This window comes from Denticeps clupeoides, chromosome 4, assembly GCF_900700375.1.
Source record: "Denticeps clupeoides chromosome 4, fDenClu1.1, whole genome shotgun sequence".
NCBI classification, from domain to species: domain Eukaryota; kingdom Metazoa; phylum Chordata; class Actinopteri; order Clupeiformes; family Denticipitidae; genus Denticeps; species Denticeps clupeoides.
The window spans coordinates 7,485,481-7,506,459 of record NC_041710.1 but is presented as its reverse complement, the minus strand read 5'-3'; the positions used below and the strand labels follow the sequence as shown (position 1 = coordinate 7,506,459).

General features: G+C 45.1%; 1 protein-coding gene across 2 annotated transcripts in view; it reads left to right on the top strand.

Annotated features, from left to right (window-relative positions):
- Positions 1-19,102, top strand: part of znf827 (zinc finger protein 827) — a 50,670-nt gene extending 31,568 nt beyond the window's left edge. The window contains exons 6-14 of one of the 2 annotated variants that reach the window (XM_028977838.1): positions 3,914-4,153; positions 5,262-5,316; positions 5,472-5,554; positions 8,939-9,076; positions 10,071-10,242; positions 10,354-10,520; positions 12,217-12,411; positions 14,225-14,402; positions 16,991-19,102. In XM_028977838.1, the coding sequence (XP_028833671.1) occupies positions 3,914-4,153; positions 5,262-5,316; positions 5,472-5,554; positions 8,939-9,076; positions 10,071-10,242; positions 10,354-10,520; positions 12,217-12,411; positions 14,225-14,402; positions 16,991-17,918 (2,156 nt within the window). In that variant the 3' untranslated portion in view covers positions 17,919-19,102. Of the gene's footprint in view, positions 1-3,913; positions 4,154-5,261; positions 5,317-5,471; positions 5,564-8,938; positions 9,077-10,070; positions 10,243-10,353; positions 10,521-12,216; positions 12,412-14,224; positions 14,403-16,990 lie in introns of both variants that reach the window. The other variant, XM_028977837.1, reaches the window with a different exon arrangement.
- The last annotated feature ends 1,877 nt before the right edge of the window (positions 19,103-20,979 follow it).

Genomic DNA, 20,979 nt, shown 5'->3' with positions numbered 1-20,979 from the left:
GCTACTACCAGCCTAAACCCCATACAGAAGGATAACACACATTATGTTGTCATTTTTTTTTTTTTTAATTGTTACTAAAATTAGCAATTTTATCACTTATCTTGCTAGAAATTGTAAAAAGCATGAGCACTGTCTGGAAGTATTTCGTATATCAACCAGATGAACGGAAAACCAAAAGTTGTGGACAAGCACGTTTGCAAGAAGTGCTTCAAAGTTATCGATATCAAAGCGAGCAGCAGGACAGGATTAGCAAAGAATTTGAAACAACTCCGAATTTCAAGTTGTTGTTCAAACGTAATAAGAATATTTTCCTTGCCTCTGTCAAGCAACACTGTTGAAGTAAGTTAACTCTACGAGTTTTACAATTATGAAATTGCACAACAGGCATATCATTTTCACTTCTGCGGCATGAGAGCCAAGGAGTGTGTGTTCTTGGCTCAAATACATTAAAATACATTTCTTTCATTTGTTTATGTATGTATGTATTTATTTTTTTATTTATCTATTTATCATTTGTGCTCTGAGGTTTTGCGCTGAGGTGCCACTGAGCAAAGCACCGTCCCCACACACTGCTCCCCGGGCGCCTGCCATGGCTGACCACTGCTCACCAACATTTTGTTGTGTGCACCGTGTGCTGTGCTTGCTGTGCTGCACAATGACAATCACTTCAAGATGCTTTAGCCCTTTTTATGGGACAACTGCAGTTTAGGTAAAACATTTTTGTACAAGACTGCACGACTAGTTTTGCACCAGCTTGGTCATTGTAAACGTGTCACCTATTGTTGTGCCACAAACAGCCTTCTTCTCCACTGGCAGAAGGACTGTCAGCTTAGCCGGTGCACAGTTACAGCATAACTAGCTGTTTAGGTGTTGCGTCATTGCTTAAAAGTGGGTCACTTTTTTTTCTTCTTTTTGCACACAATGGGGGTGCATCATCTCCATACATCTGTCTGCGAGGTACTGTTAGCATCCTCCGGCTCATTTCAGGCCCTTCGGAGAGCCCAACAGCTCAAGTGGCACCTGTCCAACAGCAGATGGGACCCGACGCGGAGCTTCTCCTGAGGGCTCACATGGGCCTGGGTGTGGAGCTGCGCTGGGGGACTGTAACCCTGTTCACTGAGGTTCCCTTGGGCGAGAAATGGCTCCCACTGCTATTTCTGTCCTGGCTACTTCCTCCCCCAGCCAGCTAGGTTGTGACCTTTGTGGCAAGGCCCAGCCAATTAAAAGCATCCCATCCATTTGTGTGTGTGTGTGTGTGTGAGATTGAGAGAAAGAGCAGCAGAAAGAAAGAGCTGACAGGCAAGTGGAGAACTGGGCTGCACTGGCCCCGATGTTCTTCTCGTTATGAAAATGTCACTCTGTAATCAGATCATATGCATAGTGACCGTGGTGCACACTGTGTTGCGATTTACCCCGATTTTACACAAACTGTTACAGGTGCAGACGGTGAAAAGCAGTTTGATGCCATGCCCTCTTTGCACCCCTGCTAAGAAAACGCTGTTCCAACCGGGCATTTTGATTGGCTGAGTGTCAACATCACACAGTGTCCTCCCTGGCGCACCTCTTTAAATAAAATTCCACTTTATTGCATGTGATGAACCTGAATGACGTTGCTTAGCAGCACCAACAGCTGATCACAGATGCACTGTGTAAAAATGTGAAGTTTCTTAAAACATAAATAAGATGATAAGATAAGGGGATAAAAACAGGAATTGAAACTAGGGTCCTTTGTCACAAAACACACAAGTGCAGTCACATGGCTGAAATGAAGTTGTTTTTTTGCAGTGTGCGAACGCTCAGCGCTGCTCTCTCCTGTGTAGGCCGGTTATGGGCAGAGCATGGCGATGTGCTGAATTATTGAGAGCCCTGTAGCCGCCTGTTCTGGGATCAGCGCAGTCAGGTCACGGCAGCGCTGGAGCCCTTTGAAGTTCATGAACTCTTCACCCCGACTCTAACTGGGCAGTCCTTCCCATCACGCTTCGGGGAGACACGCCGCGGAATGACAACTCTCTTTCTCTCGCTCGCTCGCTCTCCTGCTTGCCTACTCAGACAGAAATCTCCCACGTCCGTTACGCAGTGTGTGATGCACGCTCTGTATTAACATTCTACCCTGTTGGCACGTAATATGTGTATGTGGAGTTGTGTATGTGGAATTTCTACTGGTTTGAGCCCCATTCATGCCCCCTTTCTGCGTGGGTTTCCACTGACCACCGGTCATGAATGCCGTCCACAGCCGCGGCTCATTTCTGGATTCATTTTCTGATGTCCTTAAAGAGAAATAAACGCACACTCACACTGTTTACAACGGAAACCAACAGACTTCATTCTGAGGCCACACACTACAGCAGCAAATCCCAAAGAGCGTCTGTGGTGTGGGGTGTGGGAATTCCTCTGGGAATGTCTGTGTGTGAAGCTTAGCCACTGATGGCATAGTTGTTTAAAATCAGATGAGTGTGTCTCTTCGATCACAAATTTATGCCACAGTGGGGACCAAATGTCCTCAAAGACAGAAAAATCCGGCACATGCGATTTGGGTCCCAATAAAACATATGGTCACCTCAAAAGATTAAAAGATTAATATTTCATTAAAAAAAAAAAATAACAAAAGTTTACAGGAATGTAACGCTGTTATTTTGCTTGTTCCATAAGAGATTGTTAAGGCAAGTGTGTGTGTGTGTGTGTGTGTGTGTGTTGCGTGACATCTGGTTCCCTCAAAGATGTAAAGACAAATGTGTGTGTGATCAGACGGTGTCCTCCCCATGACCCCAGCTCTCTGTCAGACTCCAGCCACCTTATTAAGGGATTAGTGAGCTGCTGGTTGTCAGTGTGCTCCCGCCTAGCAGTGCCTCGTCCAGCCCATGACACCTGGACACACACTCCCACACACACACACACACACGCACTCGTACACAAACACACAATGTAGGTCAGATACAGACAGCAGCGATATGACAGGCTCCGCCCAGTATGGCAGTAGTGCTGTAGGGGGTTGGGGTCATTATCAGGCTAACCGTTCACACCCTCCTCTCTTGCAAACTCACACACACACACACACACACACACAGTGTGTGCCTCCCCAGAGGAGGGGTGAATCCAGGAACACTCATCCCCACATTTCAGACTACAGAAAAACAAGATGGTGATTAATAAACGCTGATTCTAGTGCAGACCAGCAGCAGCATGGTGTCACTACAGCTTTCCTGTCCATCATTGGCCTCCTGCTGACTTTCATTTTCTCCCTCCTGTGGCAGTATAATGTACGCAAAATAGACTTAAAATAGCAATTTAATTCCAAATTGATATACATTAGCTGGCAGATCAATAAAAAAAGAAATATTTCACTTAAATACTCCAGTGTGCTGACTGAACGTAACAGAACATTGTTTATGTCTGATAATTGTGACTCTTATGTGGTTCATTTTACTTTACCACAGTGAACTCACAGAGAAATGTTTTTTTTCTGGTCCATATAAGAAAGGCATCACATCTTTGAGCAAGTAGATGGAAGGAACCTCTTTATTTTAATACAGGAGTCACTCCTGCAGTGCTAACCGAAACCTGCTCCCCCTGTCCTTGGCTGTCAGCAGAGCCGTCCCCCGGAACCGCTCCTTCAACGCTCCTTCGAGTCGCTCAGATTGAAATTCCCGCTGGGTTCCCTGTGCGAAGCATGAACACTGTTCTGATCGTTATACACTGAGAGAACATGAGGGGAATCTCAAGTGCGCAGGAGCCGGAGAATAATTGTTCCGCGCTACGCCTGCTACATATTTCTTTGTGATGATTTAAAATCGCTGCCTTTTGGTATCATAATTGAAAAAATAAAACAAACAATTGCTACAATAATTACAATTATAAGATTGAATATATATCTTGCAGCAATAACAGTTGTGACCGTCATCGCTCTCGTTTGCAGAGAACAACAAGGAGGCAAGTTTCCAGAAGGTAACAGTAAAGGCGGAGCCTATGGATGTGGACCTGCCCGCTGACTCTGCCCCTCCCCCTTCGCACCTAATGGGTTTCAGCACTTTAGGGGCGTGCGAGAAGAGTGAGCCAATGGCAGGCCTCCCTGATCCTTTGCCCCGCCCTCAGAAAGATCTTTTCTCCCAGGATATTTCTGTCAAGATGGCCTCCGAGCTCCTCTTCAAGCTGTCAGGTGCGTCCTTGTCCAGCTCCCAAGTCTTTGTCCTGCACCCAAGTTCAGGGTATAGCCAAACAGAGTGTGGCTGTGGGCATGTGTGTGTGTGTGTGCGTGTGCTGGGTTATGTCAGGTATATGTTGGATTAGTAGACCTGAGCTTTTGCCCCCAAGCACTTGCTTGTCCCCCCACTGCTGCTGCTTCCTTTAAATGGCATCTAGCACCTCTAAAGCCCGACAAAAATCCCCCCACGCTCAGGCTGCACACGCGAACACACACAGACACAAGCACACACACACACACGCACAGATATAAAGGAACTCACACTTATCATTCACACCACCCCCTTGGGAGATGTGTATGTGTGCTTTGCCTGTGTCGTCTTGGCGGCTGAAGCACACTCGGCTGCACACGCCTCCTCTCGGCGCTCCCGCGCGCCATTACCATGGAAACACCGAGAGAGCCCTTCGTCCTCGGTGAGCTCTGTGGCCAAGGGGATGTGGGTGGGGGGTTGCAAGAGGGGGACGTGAAAGGGAGCGGACTTTGTCGAGTGCCACCAAGGGAGACAGTGTCATTACCAGACCAAAGAGAGATTTTGGGGGTGGGGTGGGGTGGAGATGGGGGGTGGGGTGAATTGTCCTCCATATTTGGACTCCAAAAAAAAACAAAAACTAGATCTCTAGAGCCAATGTAACGACGAAAATCCCGTAATGAAAAATAAAAGGGGGTTACAGACTCTCTCTGGTCCTGGGGAACTAAAGAGAATCCCTCTCAGAAATGCTTGTGTTAGGACTTTTTTGAAGACAAGAATTTCTGCTCTCCACCCAAATATGGATCCACTTAAAGGAGGCGGGGCTCTTTCCTGCCCTCCATGTTTTTTTTTTTAAATGTTTAGCCTCTCTCAGTCCAAATGAATCACAGTCATTCATAGATACTAAAGCCATTTCCCTTCATCAGAAATTATTCATGCACCTATAATACAGGAAAGTTTATCATTACAGAAATTAAGTACGATGCAGACTTTACACTGGGGTTTTTCCCGGTCATTCCGTGTCAGACAGCTAATTTAAAGGTAGATCCTGGATTTTGCTCCCTGCCAACATAGTTTTCTGTCTCTCTTTTTCAGAAAAAGTAAGCAAAGCGAATGACAACAAGGACAGCAGCTCGCTCTGCATTAACAGGTGAGCAGACTTGCTCTGGCCCATGCTGGCTGGGTGTGTTTCCCTTCATTTTTCATTTGCTTGTGTTAATTGTTGAGTGTTAATTAGAGTGCTGTGTCACGGGTATAAATAGTAAACTGCGTATGTATGTGCGTGTGTGTGTATGGTCCCCACAGCCCTTTTCTGAACGACCGCTTCAGACAATCACCCTTCAGTACGAAGAGCTCATCACCTGCTGAGGCCAGCTCTTCAGGACGAGGTTTGTATGGTGAGTGTGTACAAAATGCACAAAACATGCGCACAGAAACAAATATATACCATACACAGACAGGCATGGGAGAGAACAGAAAATATTGACACAAATGTACACAGTGAGCACACTAAACCCACCACATATACACAAAGACAATTACAATTTAAATTTCCAACAACTCATAGCCAGGGTTTCTGCGGATCCTTAAAATGTCTTAAATGTTCCAAAATTAAGGCCTTATATATCATTAAAAATTACTAGTAATCCTTAAACCCGGGGCGCCCTTCCAGAAAACCGCTGGCATGTCGCCCATATCAAAAACCGCCACTGGAAATGACACAAACCCTAGTGGCTTGCAGCACTACAGGTAATATGAGTCTGTTAACATTGACAAAGGCTAAAAAATAACAGAAATTAGGAAGGAATTAGGAATTAATATATCAAATAATAATATATTATTTATGATTATATTCTTACAATGTCTGCCGAGATAAACTGTAGTTGACGACCCCGATGCAGGATCATAAATTTGATGAAAGTTGCCCTAAAAAGGTCTGTAAACGTCTTTAATTTGGCTTCCTTGAACCTGCAGAAACCCTGCATAGCACTGCTGACATAACTCATCATAACTATCATAACTCATTCATGTAATTCACATAATACAAACCATATAGTACTGCAGCACACACGCACAAGGCAGTTTCCTAGTCTAGTTTAAGAAATGCAGCAAAGACTGTTCCTTCAGTCTAGTTATGGGATGTAAAGTGACCATTGTACATAATCATCATGCCCTGCCCTCTGCTGACACTGTCTCTGTTTTGTGCGAGTGTGTCTACTCGGGGTCAGTCTCTGATCTGCATGGTCCCTGCTTCTTCAGCTGCCTCTAATAACACCAATTAAACCATTAACCACTTCAAGGCCCAAACCAGCCCTGCCTCTCCAGCACCCCAATTACCCAGCCTGCCCTTGCCTCCCCCAGACTGAGTCAGGACAAGTGACCCTGTGACCCCCGCTGGCTCAGTGACCAGCCACTGATGCTTTTATCTGCTGAACGCCGAGCCCTTAAGGAGCTGGGAGAGCACCTACGCCTCCAAACACTAGCAGAAAGTGAGAAATGGCAGAAAGTGAGAAATGGTAAAGCAAAGGACAGGTTGAAGAAGTGAGGGCAACAGAGACCGGAGAAGGAGAGAGGAACTAAAACCATTTGTCGAACATTAACGTTCTCACCTTCTGGTGAGTTTTTTTTGGTTCATGAAGTCAGTTTAACAACGCACATATAGCACAAATAAAATCAAGAATCAGCCCTTTATGACAAAAGCGTCCAACTCTCATCATGACTGGTGCCTGACCAATAATCTTCACCCAGTGATGTTTGTATTTTTTGTAGCCTTTTTTATAATACAAACCGATCACTGTGAAGTCCTAGGACGATTTCCTGCTCCATTCACACACTGGGGGGGTCAGTCAGAAATTATCCAGACTTTATATCAGCTGGCAGTGTATGTAATGTCTAGCAGGTAAGGAAGCGGACTCATAACCAAAGGTTTGCAGGATGAATTCCCGAACCGCCAAGGTGCCACGAGGTCCCCTTGAGCAAGGTATCGTCCCCCCGTCCCCCCCACACTGCCTTTCATAGGTGATGGGTTAAACGCCTGCATTCAAATGCCAGACATGCAGTGTGTGCCTACTAAAATATTGAGACACAAACACACTGACACACACACATTAAAAGAGTTGGTCAGTGGGTAAGTGGTGTGGCTCTCAGGCAGATGTTGGATGGTGACTCATGAGTAAGTGAGTAAGTGACTTTGACTGGGGTGTGGGGGGGTCAGTGGAGAGAGAACACCCACTGCAGATTTAATGAAAGCCCCATCACGCACGCACCCACACAAACACACACACTGATGGCTCGGGCCAAGCGATGCGCCCATCATTACCTTGTTAGCCCACAGAATCAGAAGCCAAGCAATCTGGGAAATCAAGTCTTTGGCAGCCTTTTCATGAGGGATCCACGGGGAGAAAACCAGCTTGGAGTAGTAGGAGGCATTTCAGGTAGTTCACGGCAAGACACTGGACGTAATGAGACTTTCAAATGCTGCTACACACTCTCTGGACAGAGTCCGCTGTCCTCTCCAGACTCTGGGTCTTGTCCCAGTTGTGGGCTCCGCCGTTGTCCTTCATGTCCTCCTATCCAAGGCCAGTACATCTGTTCCTTAATGGGCCACATTAAATCCTCTCAAAAATGCCAAGATCTGCCTTTTTGCTTCAAATATGTCTCTTTCCTCTCCCGTTTGCCTGCCTTTCCTCACTCCCATCAGTCACCCAGCCCCGTACAGCTGATGACGGCAAAGTTGAGCACAACTTTCAGTAGAGACACCACAAAAAAAAAAAAAAAAAAAAAGAACAACATGCAAAATCCAAGACACTGAAGCAATGCTAATGATTTGACTCATGGGACCACATGACACCCTGTGACAGATTTGCCAGCTCATTTGCCAGCTCTCTCAGGTGGCAACAGAGAGCGCGGCAACAAACTCCTTATCGGTCACAGCTTGACCCGGTGTCTTGCAATAATGCCGGCGCTGGATTTCATGGTTTATTTCTCTCCGTTGTCATTGCCCAGGGAAGGTGGCGGGAAGGTTCTTGCCGTCTCACTGTGCCTAATGAAGGATGTATTTATTAGTATGTTCAGAATTCCCCTTTGTAGATGCAGTATTTACTAGTTTGCATGAAACCGAGTGTTTCCCTTCCGCTTACAAACACGTGACTCGTAACATCGGGCGGTTTTTTAGATGCTAATGACATATAGCTAGTTAATGCTTGCAGTCAGTGTTGCTTAACATTGAATCAGCCATTATGTAGAAACCTCTAGATGTCCTCACTGCATGCATTGATGGTTGGTGTCACCTTGCTAACAATACTAAATGTACTTAAGTAATAACATTAGCTGACTGCCACGTCGGGTGCCATTTTTGGGCTATTTTTCTATCCGTTGTCGCTGCTGTACCCAGAAAGCTGGAGGTGTCTGGGAAATGTGACCTGCCCACTATGCCTAATGAATGATTTATTTATTTATTTGCTCCTGTGCTCTCTGGGCAGTGGAAGGAGTGGTGCTGCATGTTAATGTGATCGTGGCATCCTCCTTCATCAGAAGGTTAATTCTCAGACTCTCCTGTCTGCTTTTATTGCCCCCTCTCTCTTCCCTTCCCTCTACATCTTCCTCAGTGGGTTTGATGAAAACAGCGGTACCTGTGCATAGTTCAGTGTCTGAGCTGATGTGATGTAGGCTTAAAAATACGACCAACTCCTTCTTCGACCCACAGCGCAGTGAGTGGTTGAGTTCTGTAAAGATTTTTACACTCCCCGCCCATCTTTGGTTTTGTGTTACAGAGTCGGAGAAGGCCGGCGGGGAGCCGGGGAATGGCCTGTCTCAGTGGAAGCTGAATGAACAGCTCTACCCTTGCCCTGTGTGTGGGAAAGTGTTTGGCCGCCAGCAGACCCTGTCCAGGCACCTGTCCTTACACACAGGTCAGTGTGTGCACGGAGCAGGACGCACACTTTCAGTGCTGTTATCGTTTACCTGAGCCAGCTTCAGTCTGAACAGCATTCGATCAGGGCTCACGGAGCAGAGCATCAGAGCAAGGATTTTAACTTCAGGATAAAAAAATCATATGCTGGTTATTCTGTTTAACATTCTAGCCGCGTGAAGTGGACATTATGGGCACTATTGTCAAGCTGCCATGTAGCACTTGTCACCAAGCATGAGGCTCTTTTTGCTTGCCTCCTTGGAATTGACATAAATTTCAGATAACAAAATATGATCTTTAATGATGCTTGGGCATATAACGTTTTGACAGGTTTGGGTTTAAATAATCCAGAATGAGGATGAGTAGTGTTACCAAACAGTTGTCTGTTGATTTTATCATCAGCTTGAAAACAGTGGCCTATGTCTGCTACTCTAATGACCATGGACAACACAACCATGCACAGATAAGAGGAGACGTGTCACAAAACAGCCATTTGGAAGGAGTGTTGGACATGGACATACATACAAACACATCCATACTTACATTGGGTATTGGACCGTTTCACTGGTCTTTTCAACTACTGGATGTTATACTACTGTACACAACAGAGTGCTCTTACGTCACCATCATTTTCTTGGAACTCTCCTGTTCTGAGATCAGCTGAGAAGCCCTGTGGGACAGCAGGGTAGGTGGGATGTCCTGTGGTTATAATTACAGCCACATTTCCCCCACAGAGACTAATCAAAGCCCTAATCGCTTTAGATGAGTATAATGCAGTCCGCTCAACCACTTACTAGCCACTGACTACGTGTTTTTTGTTTAAAAAAATGATTTAAAAAATCCTGATGAGAGTTTAGTGTAGTTTCCCTGTGCTTTTACCCACAAAATTCCACAATAATTCCACTATTGGACGTCCGCCATATAGTGACTTGTAAATCCAGAAAACCATGTGAATTTATTGCCATTGCTGTGTGTCTGTGTATATGTGCCTGTAGAAGAGAGGAAGTATAAGTGTCACCTGTGTTCCTACGCCGCCAAGTGCCGCGCCAACCTCAACCAGCACCTGACCATTCACTCGGTCAAGCTGGTGAGTACAGACGCAGAGGCAATCGTTTCCGCGGTAACCAGCGAGTGCAACGAGCGCAAGAACTGCCCCTTCTATTACAGGTGTGTATCAGCAACACACTAATGCCTGTCCACACATAGTCCTGTTTTTTTTTTTTTTTTCAATGAACACCGTTAGCTCACCTCCTTTCTACCTTTCCCTCTCTCTCCCAGCTGTCACGTGTGCGGTTTTCAGACTGAGCTGAATGCGCAGTTTGTCAGCCACATGTCTCTGCATGTGGATAAAGAGCAGTGGATGTTCTCTCTCTGCTGCAGCTCATGCGACTACATCTCTGTGGACGAGAGTGACATGAAGGCTCACGTAGCCAGCGGACACACAGGCAAGTCTTCTGTCCACTCTCTGATCTTGGTGTGCCTATTCATGTCTTATTTCAGCACAACGTAATAAGTCCACACGGTTCTATATGAGTCCTGTTTGTCATGGGGCCTTTGATGCAGACATGGAGGACGTATCTTCATTTCACCTTTAGCCTGCTTACCGTGCGGCTGCCGTGGCCTTCAGTTAGAGATTGGTGTTTGTGTGGGACTGGTGCTTCTACCACTGCTGCTGCTGCTGCTCCTCTGTGTCTGTTGGTGCTCTTATCGGTCCTTGAGAGTAAAAATCAATTGCTCCAAATCCTTCACAACCTGGTGGCCACAAACAGCCTGTGCTCCGCTTGTCTCACCTCTGTGTATGACATTTACACAGAGCGCGTGCGAGTGTGGGTGTGTGTGTGTGTGTGTGTGTGTGTGTGTGTGTGTGGTGGAAGTGGCACAGTGACAGCGTAGGTGCCCCCTCATGTGTCATGTCTGCTTAAGCCCCACGCAAACCACTGCTGCCACCAGTCAGGTCTGCGTCTGCCGCAGTGCAGGGTTGAAAGTGCAGCAGTCAATGAGGTGACTGACAGCTGGCCTCTAATGAGACCAGAAAAGGTTCGCCAGCACGTCGACATCATTTCCTGCTGACATTAGCCTGCGTAGTTCACTGACTCTTATTCATACACACACCTGCACCCTTAAAGGGTGTGTGTCCGTGTGGGTGTGTGTTTTGTTTTTGAACTGAGCGTGCGTGTGTGTGTGTGTCTGTGTGTGTGTGTGTGATTATAGCAGCACAGAGGACATTTCTGTTCAGCTTTTTACATGGTGTGTGTGTGTGTGTGTGTGTGTGTGTGTGTGTGTGTGTGTGTGTGTGTGTGTGTCTGTGTTAAAGAAATCAAATGACTGTCGGCCATTTTGTGAGCCCTGACAGCCCTTGGGAGTGTTGTACCTTGAGATGTTCCATCTTACTTTTGATCTCTCAAACAGACACACACACAGAGGCAGTGTGTGGATCAATATCTGCACATATCTGGCTCCATAGTGATGTATCTGCTGGCCCAGTAGCAGAGCGACAGCAGGGTTATAATGGGGCTTCAGGGATTAAGATCTATTCGGAATCGCTGTACCTGTGCATTAATTGAGCTATAAAACACACTCGAGGTGCGGCTATACTGTGAGATATTGTTGCGATAGAGTCTCAGGATTGAGGTTGAGGGCAGAGTTCAGTAGGTCAGCACCACATGCTGTTCATTTCTATCGTTGTTCATTTTCAGCTTTTGAAGAGATTGGTCTGGTTGCTTTGTTTCAAATGATGGGCTTTGACTTCAGTTGTTCAGAATCTTCATAAAATAACCAGAAACTATCTTAAATTAAATTACTTTAACATATGATAAATCTCCCCCATTTAGATTATATACAGTACAGTCCTTGCCATTTAACTATCAGGGCAAATTAAATGAACATAAAGATCAACCATTAGTCATAATTGAGGTATAATGATCAAATGTTGAGGTCAATCACCAACCCTAGTATATCATCACATCCACTCTTTTATTGTGATTATTCCACAGTTTCCTCATTTATATTCATTTATGATTGCTGAAGGTGGCGCAAAATGTAAACAGTGTGATGATACCATGATATATTATCTGCAGTGTTATTTGAGTGTAGACATGTTTGCCTGCTGTAAATCTTTCTCTCTCTTCCCCCAACCCCCAGGTCTGTCCCGCAGTCCACTTAGTGAGACAAAGAGCACCTCGTCCTCTCTCTCCGGCCTGAGTGACTCGCTAAACAGCTCAGAGGGGGGAGACCTCACCCCTGGAAATGAGGAGCTAAAGACACTTCTAGCGCTGCCCTCCTCTGCTGGCAGCCAATCCAGCTCTGGCTCTGGGTCCGAGGAGAAGCCAGAAAAAAGTAAGTGTTTGTTTGTTTGTTTGTTTTTTGCTGAATGTGCACTTCCTGAGATCGTCAGTTCAGATCATCTCATGACTTGTGTCCTAGCCTTCAGTAACTGACCTCTATAGATTTGGACAGGGTGGATTTAACAAGCCTCCAGTGTTCCTCTTTATTATTTTCATGTGTACTCTTTTCATGGATACAAGAGAAGGGGGAGTGTGTTTTCAATTGTGTGGCTGGTGGTGCCTTGTTGTTACTGTGAAAGAAATGTATACTATATAGTATATAAATGGTGTGAATTTATACATTCCTTTCCTGCCTGTCATAGAGCCAAGAAGAGCATTTGGTTTCTGAGGCCGACATCAGTCCTTAAATGGCTTTTGCTGCTGGCACTCAACCACTTATACCCTGTTAGTGGCATTTACTGGTTTGAGAGGACTGGCCATTGGTTAATGATGATGTTATTAGGCAGCCTAAGGCGCCGTTGTACTCTACTGTTGTACTGCCTTCTAAAAAAAAAATTTCAAATGAGTTTCTGGCAAAACAAAACAAAAATGTCAGTTTTAATCTAAACTATAATTGCACTCCATGGTCTGGACCATAGGTCTTTGTCCTCTCTAGAGGATTTAATAAAATATCCCAAACTGCAAAATTATTCAGTTTTCCATGTCAAAGTGTGATACAATTACAGCCATATTTTAATTTGAATCATTTAACTCAAGTGGACCCATTACTGACCCTTGTGGTACTTCATGGCTAAGGGTTATGGGGCAGAGTTCTGGCTTCTCTATGGTAGGATTTGATGGACAGGACCTGTTCGGTGTTAAATCAGGGCCAAAGGATACATTTCAAGATATTAAAGTCAATTGATTTGTTTTTAGACATAAAATGCATGTTTTTTTATCATGGGTAGGACTCTGGGTCTGTGTAGCAAAAATGTATATTGACTGACTAGTGGGCTTTAATCCCACTTACTCTGTTAACCAATTTTTTAATAAATGTTTCTGCTAGGAATCTGTGACAAATACCAGTCCTTGAAATCAGTCAGAACAAAGATGCAAGGACACTTGCTGGAAGTTTCTTGAAGCGTAGTGAAGTGTTTTAGACACACTGACTCAACTGAGCTTTGAAGAATATAATTGTCACTCTAAAGATTAGAACAAATAGAAAATATGAAAAGAACAAAGTACAAGTCTGGAAAAAAACCTACTGCTGTTCACAGACATTTTATTTTCAGCACAATGACTGAAACAGCGCAAATCTCTTAAATGGTTCTTAAATGTTCTTAAATGGCCCAGTCAAAGCCCAGCCATGGGCATGGACCAAAAAGGCATATTTTAATCAGTTGTTTGTGTGCACATATTCAAGATTCAGTAGAGGTTTATTGTCAGTACAACAGTATACACAGTGCACCGTATGCACCATGTGCACTGCATTAGTTAAATATAAAGATTATGTAGAAGACTATGTAGATCTTTTCTGCTATTTTGACAGCATGATGCAGCACACCTGAATTCGTGGAAATTTCCCAGCAGCGGCTCTGAAGCCCTGTCTGGTCGGACGGGGACTGTCACTATTTTTACCACTATTTCCCTAGCCTGCAGAGATGTCCATGCTCTCAACAACATTCGTAGACCCATCTGCACTGACCTGCTGGAAGTTAAATCTTCAGTCCAAACTGTTTACTCGGTCTGGCTGGGTGGTCAGTCGAAGGAAGACGTTCCACATTTCTGCGTTTCAGACTGATCTGCTGTATTCCGGTAGTGTTGACTAGATAATACACAGACTTTCTTTCTCTCTCTCTCTCTCTCTCTCTCTCTGTCTTTTCCAGGTTTTGAGTGTGTGTTCTGTAACTTTGTGTGTAAGACTCGGGCCATGTATGAGCGGCACCTGCAGATCCACCTGATCACACGCATGTTCGAGTGCGACGTTTGCCACAAGTTCATGAAGACGCCAGAACAGCTGCTGGAACACAAGAAGTGTCACACTGTTCCCACCGGAGGACTCAAGTAAGGAAAGCAAGTACCAGCACACACACAAAAACACACGCACACACAGAAACAGTATACAAGCAATAGATTATTTAATAACCATCCTCTAAACACACACACACACACACACACACCTGCACAGGCTCCAAGCTACCATCAGCCGAACACACAACAATAGGGGCTGCACTGTGGTCGCCACCAGCTCAAAATCTGAATCTCCGACACGAGTTGTGTGGCGGGTTGTTTTGGGTGTTGTGGGTTTGCCCGGCGGGGCCCAGCAGACGTGTGATGGCTTGAGTGTGTGAGATGTTTAACAGACACGGGGAGCGTCAGCTCTGCCCCATCTGCTGAGAGCGAGCGCTGCCAGCAGCACCAAGCGACAGTTCACACTGTTCATTCCCAGCCTGTTCGTCACACACACACACACACACACACACACAGAATAACACACTCTCACCCAGGCAGACATGGAACACGCGTGCAACACAACCACAGCCACAAACACCATTAAAAAAACCAACAACAATCTTTATCTTTTTTAACAATGTGTCAGGGTCTGTACCTTCCCCCAACGTCACTGTCATTCGCGTGTCTTACGTGTCACGTTGTTTAACATCGAAAACCGCACACATGCAAACACACAGCGCATCATGTTTAGTTGTGTGTCTCAGATTCCATCGCATCATCTGTCATTTACAGCCCAGTCTCATGCCAGCTGCATTAGCATGTCCTTTAGCACTCGGAGCGTGTGTACAGATGGGGTCTGTAAGAGGGGTACGGCGTCGTCAAGCGGTCACTTTCTTCCCAGTATAGTTCAGGCATGAAATAAACTGATCTGACATTATCAGTACACGTCCAGAAGCACATGAATAGCACAGAGCTGAACCGATCATTAATCATTAGGGGTTATTGGGGGTGTGGGCAAAATTAATAACAGGGTGGATTTCCAACATTTGACAGTTTTTTTTTTTTTGTTTTTTTACTTCATATGGTTTGTTTGGCTTCACAGTAATTTTCTATGCTTAATTAAAGCATATGACAGGGTCATGGTTTTAATTCCTGCCCTTCCTGTGGTGTTGGACAGATGTACTGGAGGTTTGTGTGCTTCAGTTTGTCTTTTGAGGTGTGAGCATATTGTATTTTCTTAAGCTAGTGGGGCTATGAGACATAGAGCTGGAGTGTGGGTGACTGGAAAACATGGCAACTTATATTTTTTGTTTCCTCATCCGCATTATTACATTAAATGGGAAACCATTTCTTTTCTCATGCACACTATTTAGCTGGACAACTAATTAAAAATGGTGAGAAGTAATTACATAAGTCTGAAAGGTTCCTCTGAAAGATGTAATATTGTCAGATTGCCGACTGTACACTGGGCTTGTCGTCCTTCTATTTGTTTATTTATTTGTGTGTGTCCACTTTAGTCGGGCCAGGCGTGAGAGGGAACTTCTCCAATGCATATGCAAAACATTGCGTACATTTTATGGGTCGTACTCATTATTCGTAAAAGTCTGATAAACAAATAGTAGGTTGAATTTGGAAAGTTTCTTGGTAAAATATTGGACCTCATTTATTCACCTATTAACAGCTTATTAAAGTGAATGATGAGATAAGATAAGATAAGATAAGACAAGATGATCCTTTATTAGTCCCTCAAGTGGGAAATTTACAAAAACAGCAAACCCGTAGCAATGAGACAGCCTAGCTGCAAACATCTTAGTGCAACATTCACTGGCAGAATCCACTCTAAACACATTCACATATCATGAAACAGAGAAAAATCAGCCTGAAATATCTTACACGACACCATGCGTCCACGTACCGTCATCTCCAGCAGAAGGCCCAGTTCCTGGAGAGGTCCTAGAATCTTCTAGTTGTTGCAGCTCCAGGAAGCCTGAATGACTGTTTTGTGTTTGAAAATGATGTTTAACCCATTCTAGCATCATACAACGCTATGCATTTGTGTAAAAGTAGGAGATGGGGCCCACCTCCCACAGGCAGGAGGCTAAAAAAAAATTATTTTTTTGCTCATGCTGTGCTGCACATATTTTTGGAGCCAGAACGAGGTCGTGCTCCTGGTAGCACTGGAGTCACAGGTGAGAGGATGAGGAGTGTTTGGGCAGAGAGAGGAGAGGGAAGGAGAGGAGCCCTGTTCAGTGCCAGTTTCTCAGGTCATTCTGTTCTGCAGGGTGTGTGAGGCGCTTTGGGGGCCAGAGCAGATGAAAGGGGCAATTTAAATGTAAGTGCCACTCATTTCTTCATTTGCCTTCATCTAAAATCCCATTCCTAACCTGTCCAGAGCCACTCACACGCACGCACACACACACACACACAGTAAACACACTGTAGTGTGAACGCACACTCTGAGTGAGACACATGCATTCTTCAGCCCTTGTGTGTATGTGTGTGTGTGTGTGTGTGTGTGTGTGTGTGTTTGTGTAGTAACTACATTAAACTGGTGCTTTGCTTCTGTCTCTCTTTGCCTCTCGTCCTCTGTTCAGTCGTCTCTGCTAACTCCCGTTTCGCTCATAAACTCTGAGAAAGTGACAGCGCCCCCTCCCTCTGGGCCCGGTCTCACGCGCCCCCTCTGCCTGTCTCTCCGCCAGGTGCCCGTTCTGCGCGTACTCCACCAGCAGGCCGGCGGCGCTCGAGTGCCACTTGAAGACCCACTGCAAGCTGGAGTACCGCTGCCGCATCTGCCAGTCCGTGTGGGCCGACCAGGCCGAGCTGGAGGGCCACGCGCGGGCGCACCGACTGGGCAACCACTACCGCTGCGAGCAGTGCGGCTACCTGTCCAAGACGGCCAACAAGCTAATCGAGCACGTGCGCGTGCACACGGGCGAGCGGCCCTTCCGCTGCGACTGCTGCAGCTACAGCTGCAAGCGCAAGGACAACCTCAACCTGCACAAGCGGCTGAAGCACGCCCCGCGCCAGAATTTCGGCTGCGCCCTGTGCCCCTTTACCACCACCCACCCCTTCGTCTTCAGTCGCCACGTCAAAAAGCACCAGGGAGATGGAGGCGGACGAGGAGGGGAGGAGAGCGGCGCGGAGGCCGAAGGCCAGCAGGGCGCCTCGTACCTGGGCTCGGACGGGGCGGCCGGGCCCGGCAGTGGGGGGAGCCGGGCCAGCAGCACCAGCAGTAGCCCCCTCATGACCCTGTCCGCCTCGCAGGCCCTGCAGTCGGTGGCCCTGTCCATCATGGGCAAGCAGCGGCAAAAAGGCCTGCCCCTCCAGCACTACCTCTCAGCCAATGGCACGTCCTCGCCGCAGCTCCCGACGCCGCCGGCGTCCGCCGTCGCATCGCTGACGACGAGCTACTACGAACATTACAGGAACTGCGACCCCGCCCACCTCATCCCACTCACCACGCTCTACACCGCACGCCGCTTCGCGTCCCACAGCCTTCCATCCTCCTCCTCCTCCACCTCCACCTCCCCACAGCTGTCCAGACTGTGGCAGGCGGCCTCGCCCACGTCACTCAAACACTCCTTCCTGGCCTACCTGGGACTGACTGAGAAGGCCAAAACGGCCTGAGCACCCCACCCCTACCCTACCCTACCCAACTCTCCACTCCCCGGACCGAACATAGACTGAGTGCTGTGCCCACTGGAAGTGGGATCGTTCCAATCAGGGTCGGCGATTCTGAAAGCTGACCGGAAAAAACTCGACACAGAACACAGGACCTGTAAGAAAAAAGGAGAAAAAATTGCTATATGTGCTCAATGCATTTATAAGAAAGCTGCTTTTCTCTTCTTGCTATATCAATCCAGTTATTATCCTTTTTTTGTTTATCTCAGAAGTGAATGACCAGTAAATTGATAGTATCTACGTATCCTTTTCTTCTTGACTAGGGGAAAACATAAGATTTGAAAAGAAAAAAGAAAAAAAAAGTTGCAAGCTCTACATTTTGTGCGTTTATGTCTTTTTGCCAAGCATCATATAGCATGCTATGTGTTATGATCGTTTTTTGACATCATTTAGGGGCTTTAAATTATACAGTATATACTGGGGTGTTTGTTGCCCTCACTCCCCAACAGAACCAATGAAACAGACCATTTCCAATATATATACACATATATTTTACTAAAATCTTATTTCAAAAGCTGCACCTCACGTCACACTTTTTTTTTTTGTTTTGTTTTATCAAACTGTACAGTTCTTTTTTATTTTCTTTATTTTTTGTAGCCGTCGTGCTCCCCTAACACTCCTAGCTCGGGATGGATGCTTCAGAGTCCTGTAGAAACCATACCCAACACTGATCTCTCTGCCATACTCACTCCCCCACCACAGACACACACACACACACACACACATACACAAATATGGCAGTCCCGTTCCGTCAGCAGCGTCTCTTACAGGGTACGGCTTTTCAGAGGAGTGTGAGGAAAGCACAGTGTGCATAGCTAACCTTCATAACGTAACGCGCACCCGCGTACGCATTTAATAACACAACATGGAAAACCTTCTCTGTGAAAGGTGACTGGCCACAGGTTTGGTCACTAAAGGCCGATTTAATGGTGCTTTTTGGAGCTTTTTTGTAATTTTGTGTAAAACTGTTCCAAAATGACTTGAATGAATGTATTTTTTTTCCGTTGGTTTTCAATGTTCAAGTGAAACAGAGGTAGTTGGACTGAGTGAAGCGTAATTAAGAAGAATACATTGGTGGCCTTCTGTGTCTGTTTTTCTTTTTGTTTTTATTCCCTGTTTTTTTTTTTTTTTTTTTTTTATGAGCCTTTAAAATGTTGACTATGAATACAGTATCTGTCTTGTACTAACAAGTTTAAGGAATTCGCTGAAAACGGCTCCCAAGTGCAATGTGGATGCTGCCATGATGTGCTGTCGATGTGCTGCTTGGTCTTTTGTAAGTTGCCAGACATGGTACTGTTTTTTGCTCTTTTTTTCCCACTTCATTGCACTTAACTTTGTCACATTTCAGAACATGAAGCACTTAACCCCTCAACATTCAGACAGCACTGCAGCCATCACATGGAAAACATGATGGGGCCACTGTCCGCACTGTCGGGACTCCTGATCATGCCCCCACCTCTCTGGTCCTAGAACAGGCCAGGCTAAATTTCGGAATGGCGCTTTTGCACAGTGCTCAGAATGTTGCACGTTTGGAAATGAAGCTGTTAGAGCAGCTGTGATTCGGTAAATGAATAATGAATAAACTAAGTAATAAGCTTTAGCCTTCAATAAATCACACTCCTAGTTACAAGAGATCTTTATGCCAAAACTGCTCGGCGCCTGTGAAGCTGGAACTAAATTCCCACACTTAAATAAGCTGAGTATGAAAATCAAAACTCTTTCATTGTTATTAATAATAATTAATTGTTATTCATCAAGTGCTGATTGATAAAGAAAGTATCAGTGGTTTTGTAAAATCCCCATTTTATATTTTGCATTATTGTTATTTTTATTATTTATTTCAGCTATAAGGTGAACTGGGTTATGATAAGCTGTATAACGGAATACCAATGTGACTGAATGTGAATTATTCAGTGTCTAACATTAAAGTCACATGTCTCATTATTGTTGCCTAGTTACACAATGCTCCCCTTTGTACTTAACATAAAACATTTTTTTGTTCTTTTTTGAACTCTATTATGTATGTTCAGCATGCAGTCCTGGTGCTATGTTGTAACAGTGCAAGGAGCTCCGTCGCTTGATTAAAAGAAAAGCTCCCTATCTGCGCATAATATTTTGTACTCTAGTGCCACTTGGTGGAGAGTGGCCTCAGATCCCGGAGAAATGAGTCAAACTCCAGGCTTTGGGATCCATTTTGTGGACACGCATTCAAATAACCGTGTGTCCATTTGGAAAAGTTTTTATCACTCTGCCTTCAGCTATGATTTTACTTGCCATTGTTTTTTAAACCTTATTTTCCTTACATTCTGTTCTGTGTTTTTTAACCCGTGTTTTCAAGCACTTTTCATAATCCTGTTTGCTTTATTTATGAAAAGAAGATGAATTTCCCACCCAGATTTGCCTATTCCCAAGACAGAATACCTTCATAGCACTTCGGAAGATGCATGACAACTGCTCTTTATCTCTATAGTCTCTTTACTAGTTCTTGGCACTTATATTAAATTCTTCTCAACCTGACCTACTCTTGAGTTGCTTTTGACTGCACAGGAACGACTGTGCTGTTGACAGTTCATTTGCTTTTTGCAATTTTTGATGCATTTTATGACAAGGCTCGAGTACTTTCTATGTTATAATTTGATTTTCTAAAGTTTTCTCTTCGCACTTCGTTTTAAAAAATGGTATGTGCTGTAAAAAAAAAAGCTTTTTTATTACTTCATTCTTAAGGCTGTACAGGGTTGTTTGTGACAATAACTGGTAATTAGACCATTTGTACCTTTTATTTTGTTTTTGTATTCGTTTATTCTTTGGCATCATTTTATTTTCTGATTGCCAGTTCTAAATGTAACAAGATTTGAAAGTAAAGCTTACATCAGATACTATGTTGAGTCTCTTGTGTTCCTCCTGGTCAGAAAGGTCTTATTAAACTACTGGGGAAAACTACAGGTAAGTTAATGTGTTTCTCAAAACTTTGGACAAATTTGGTTTTCACAATATTCGTATGTAGAGT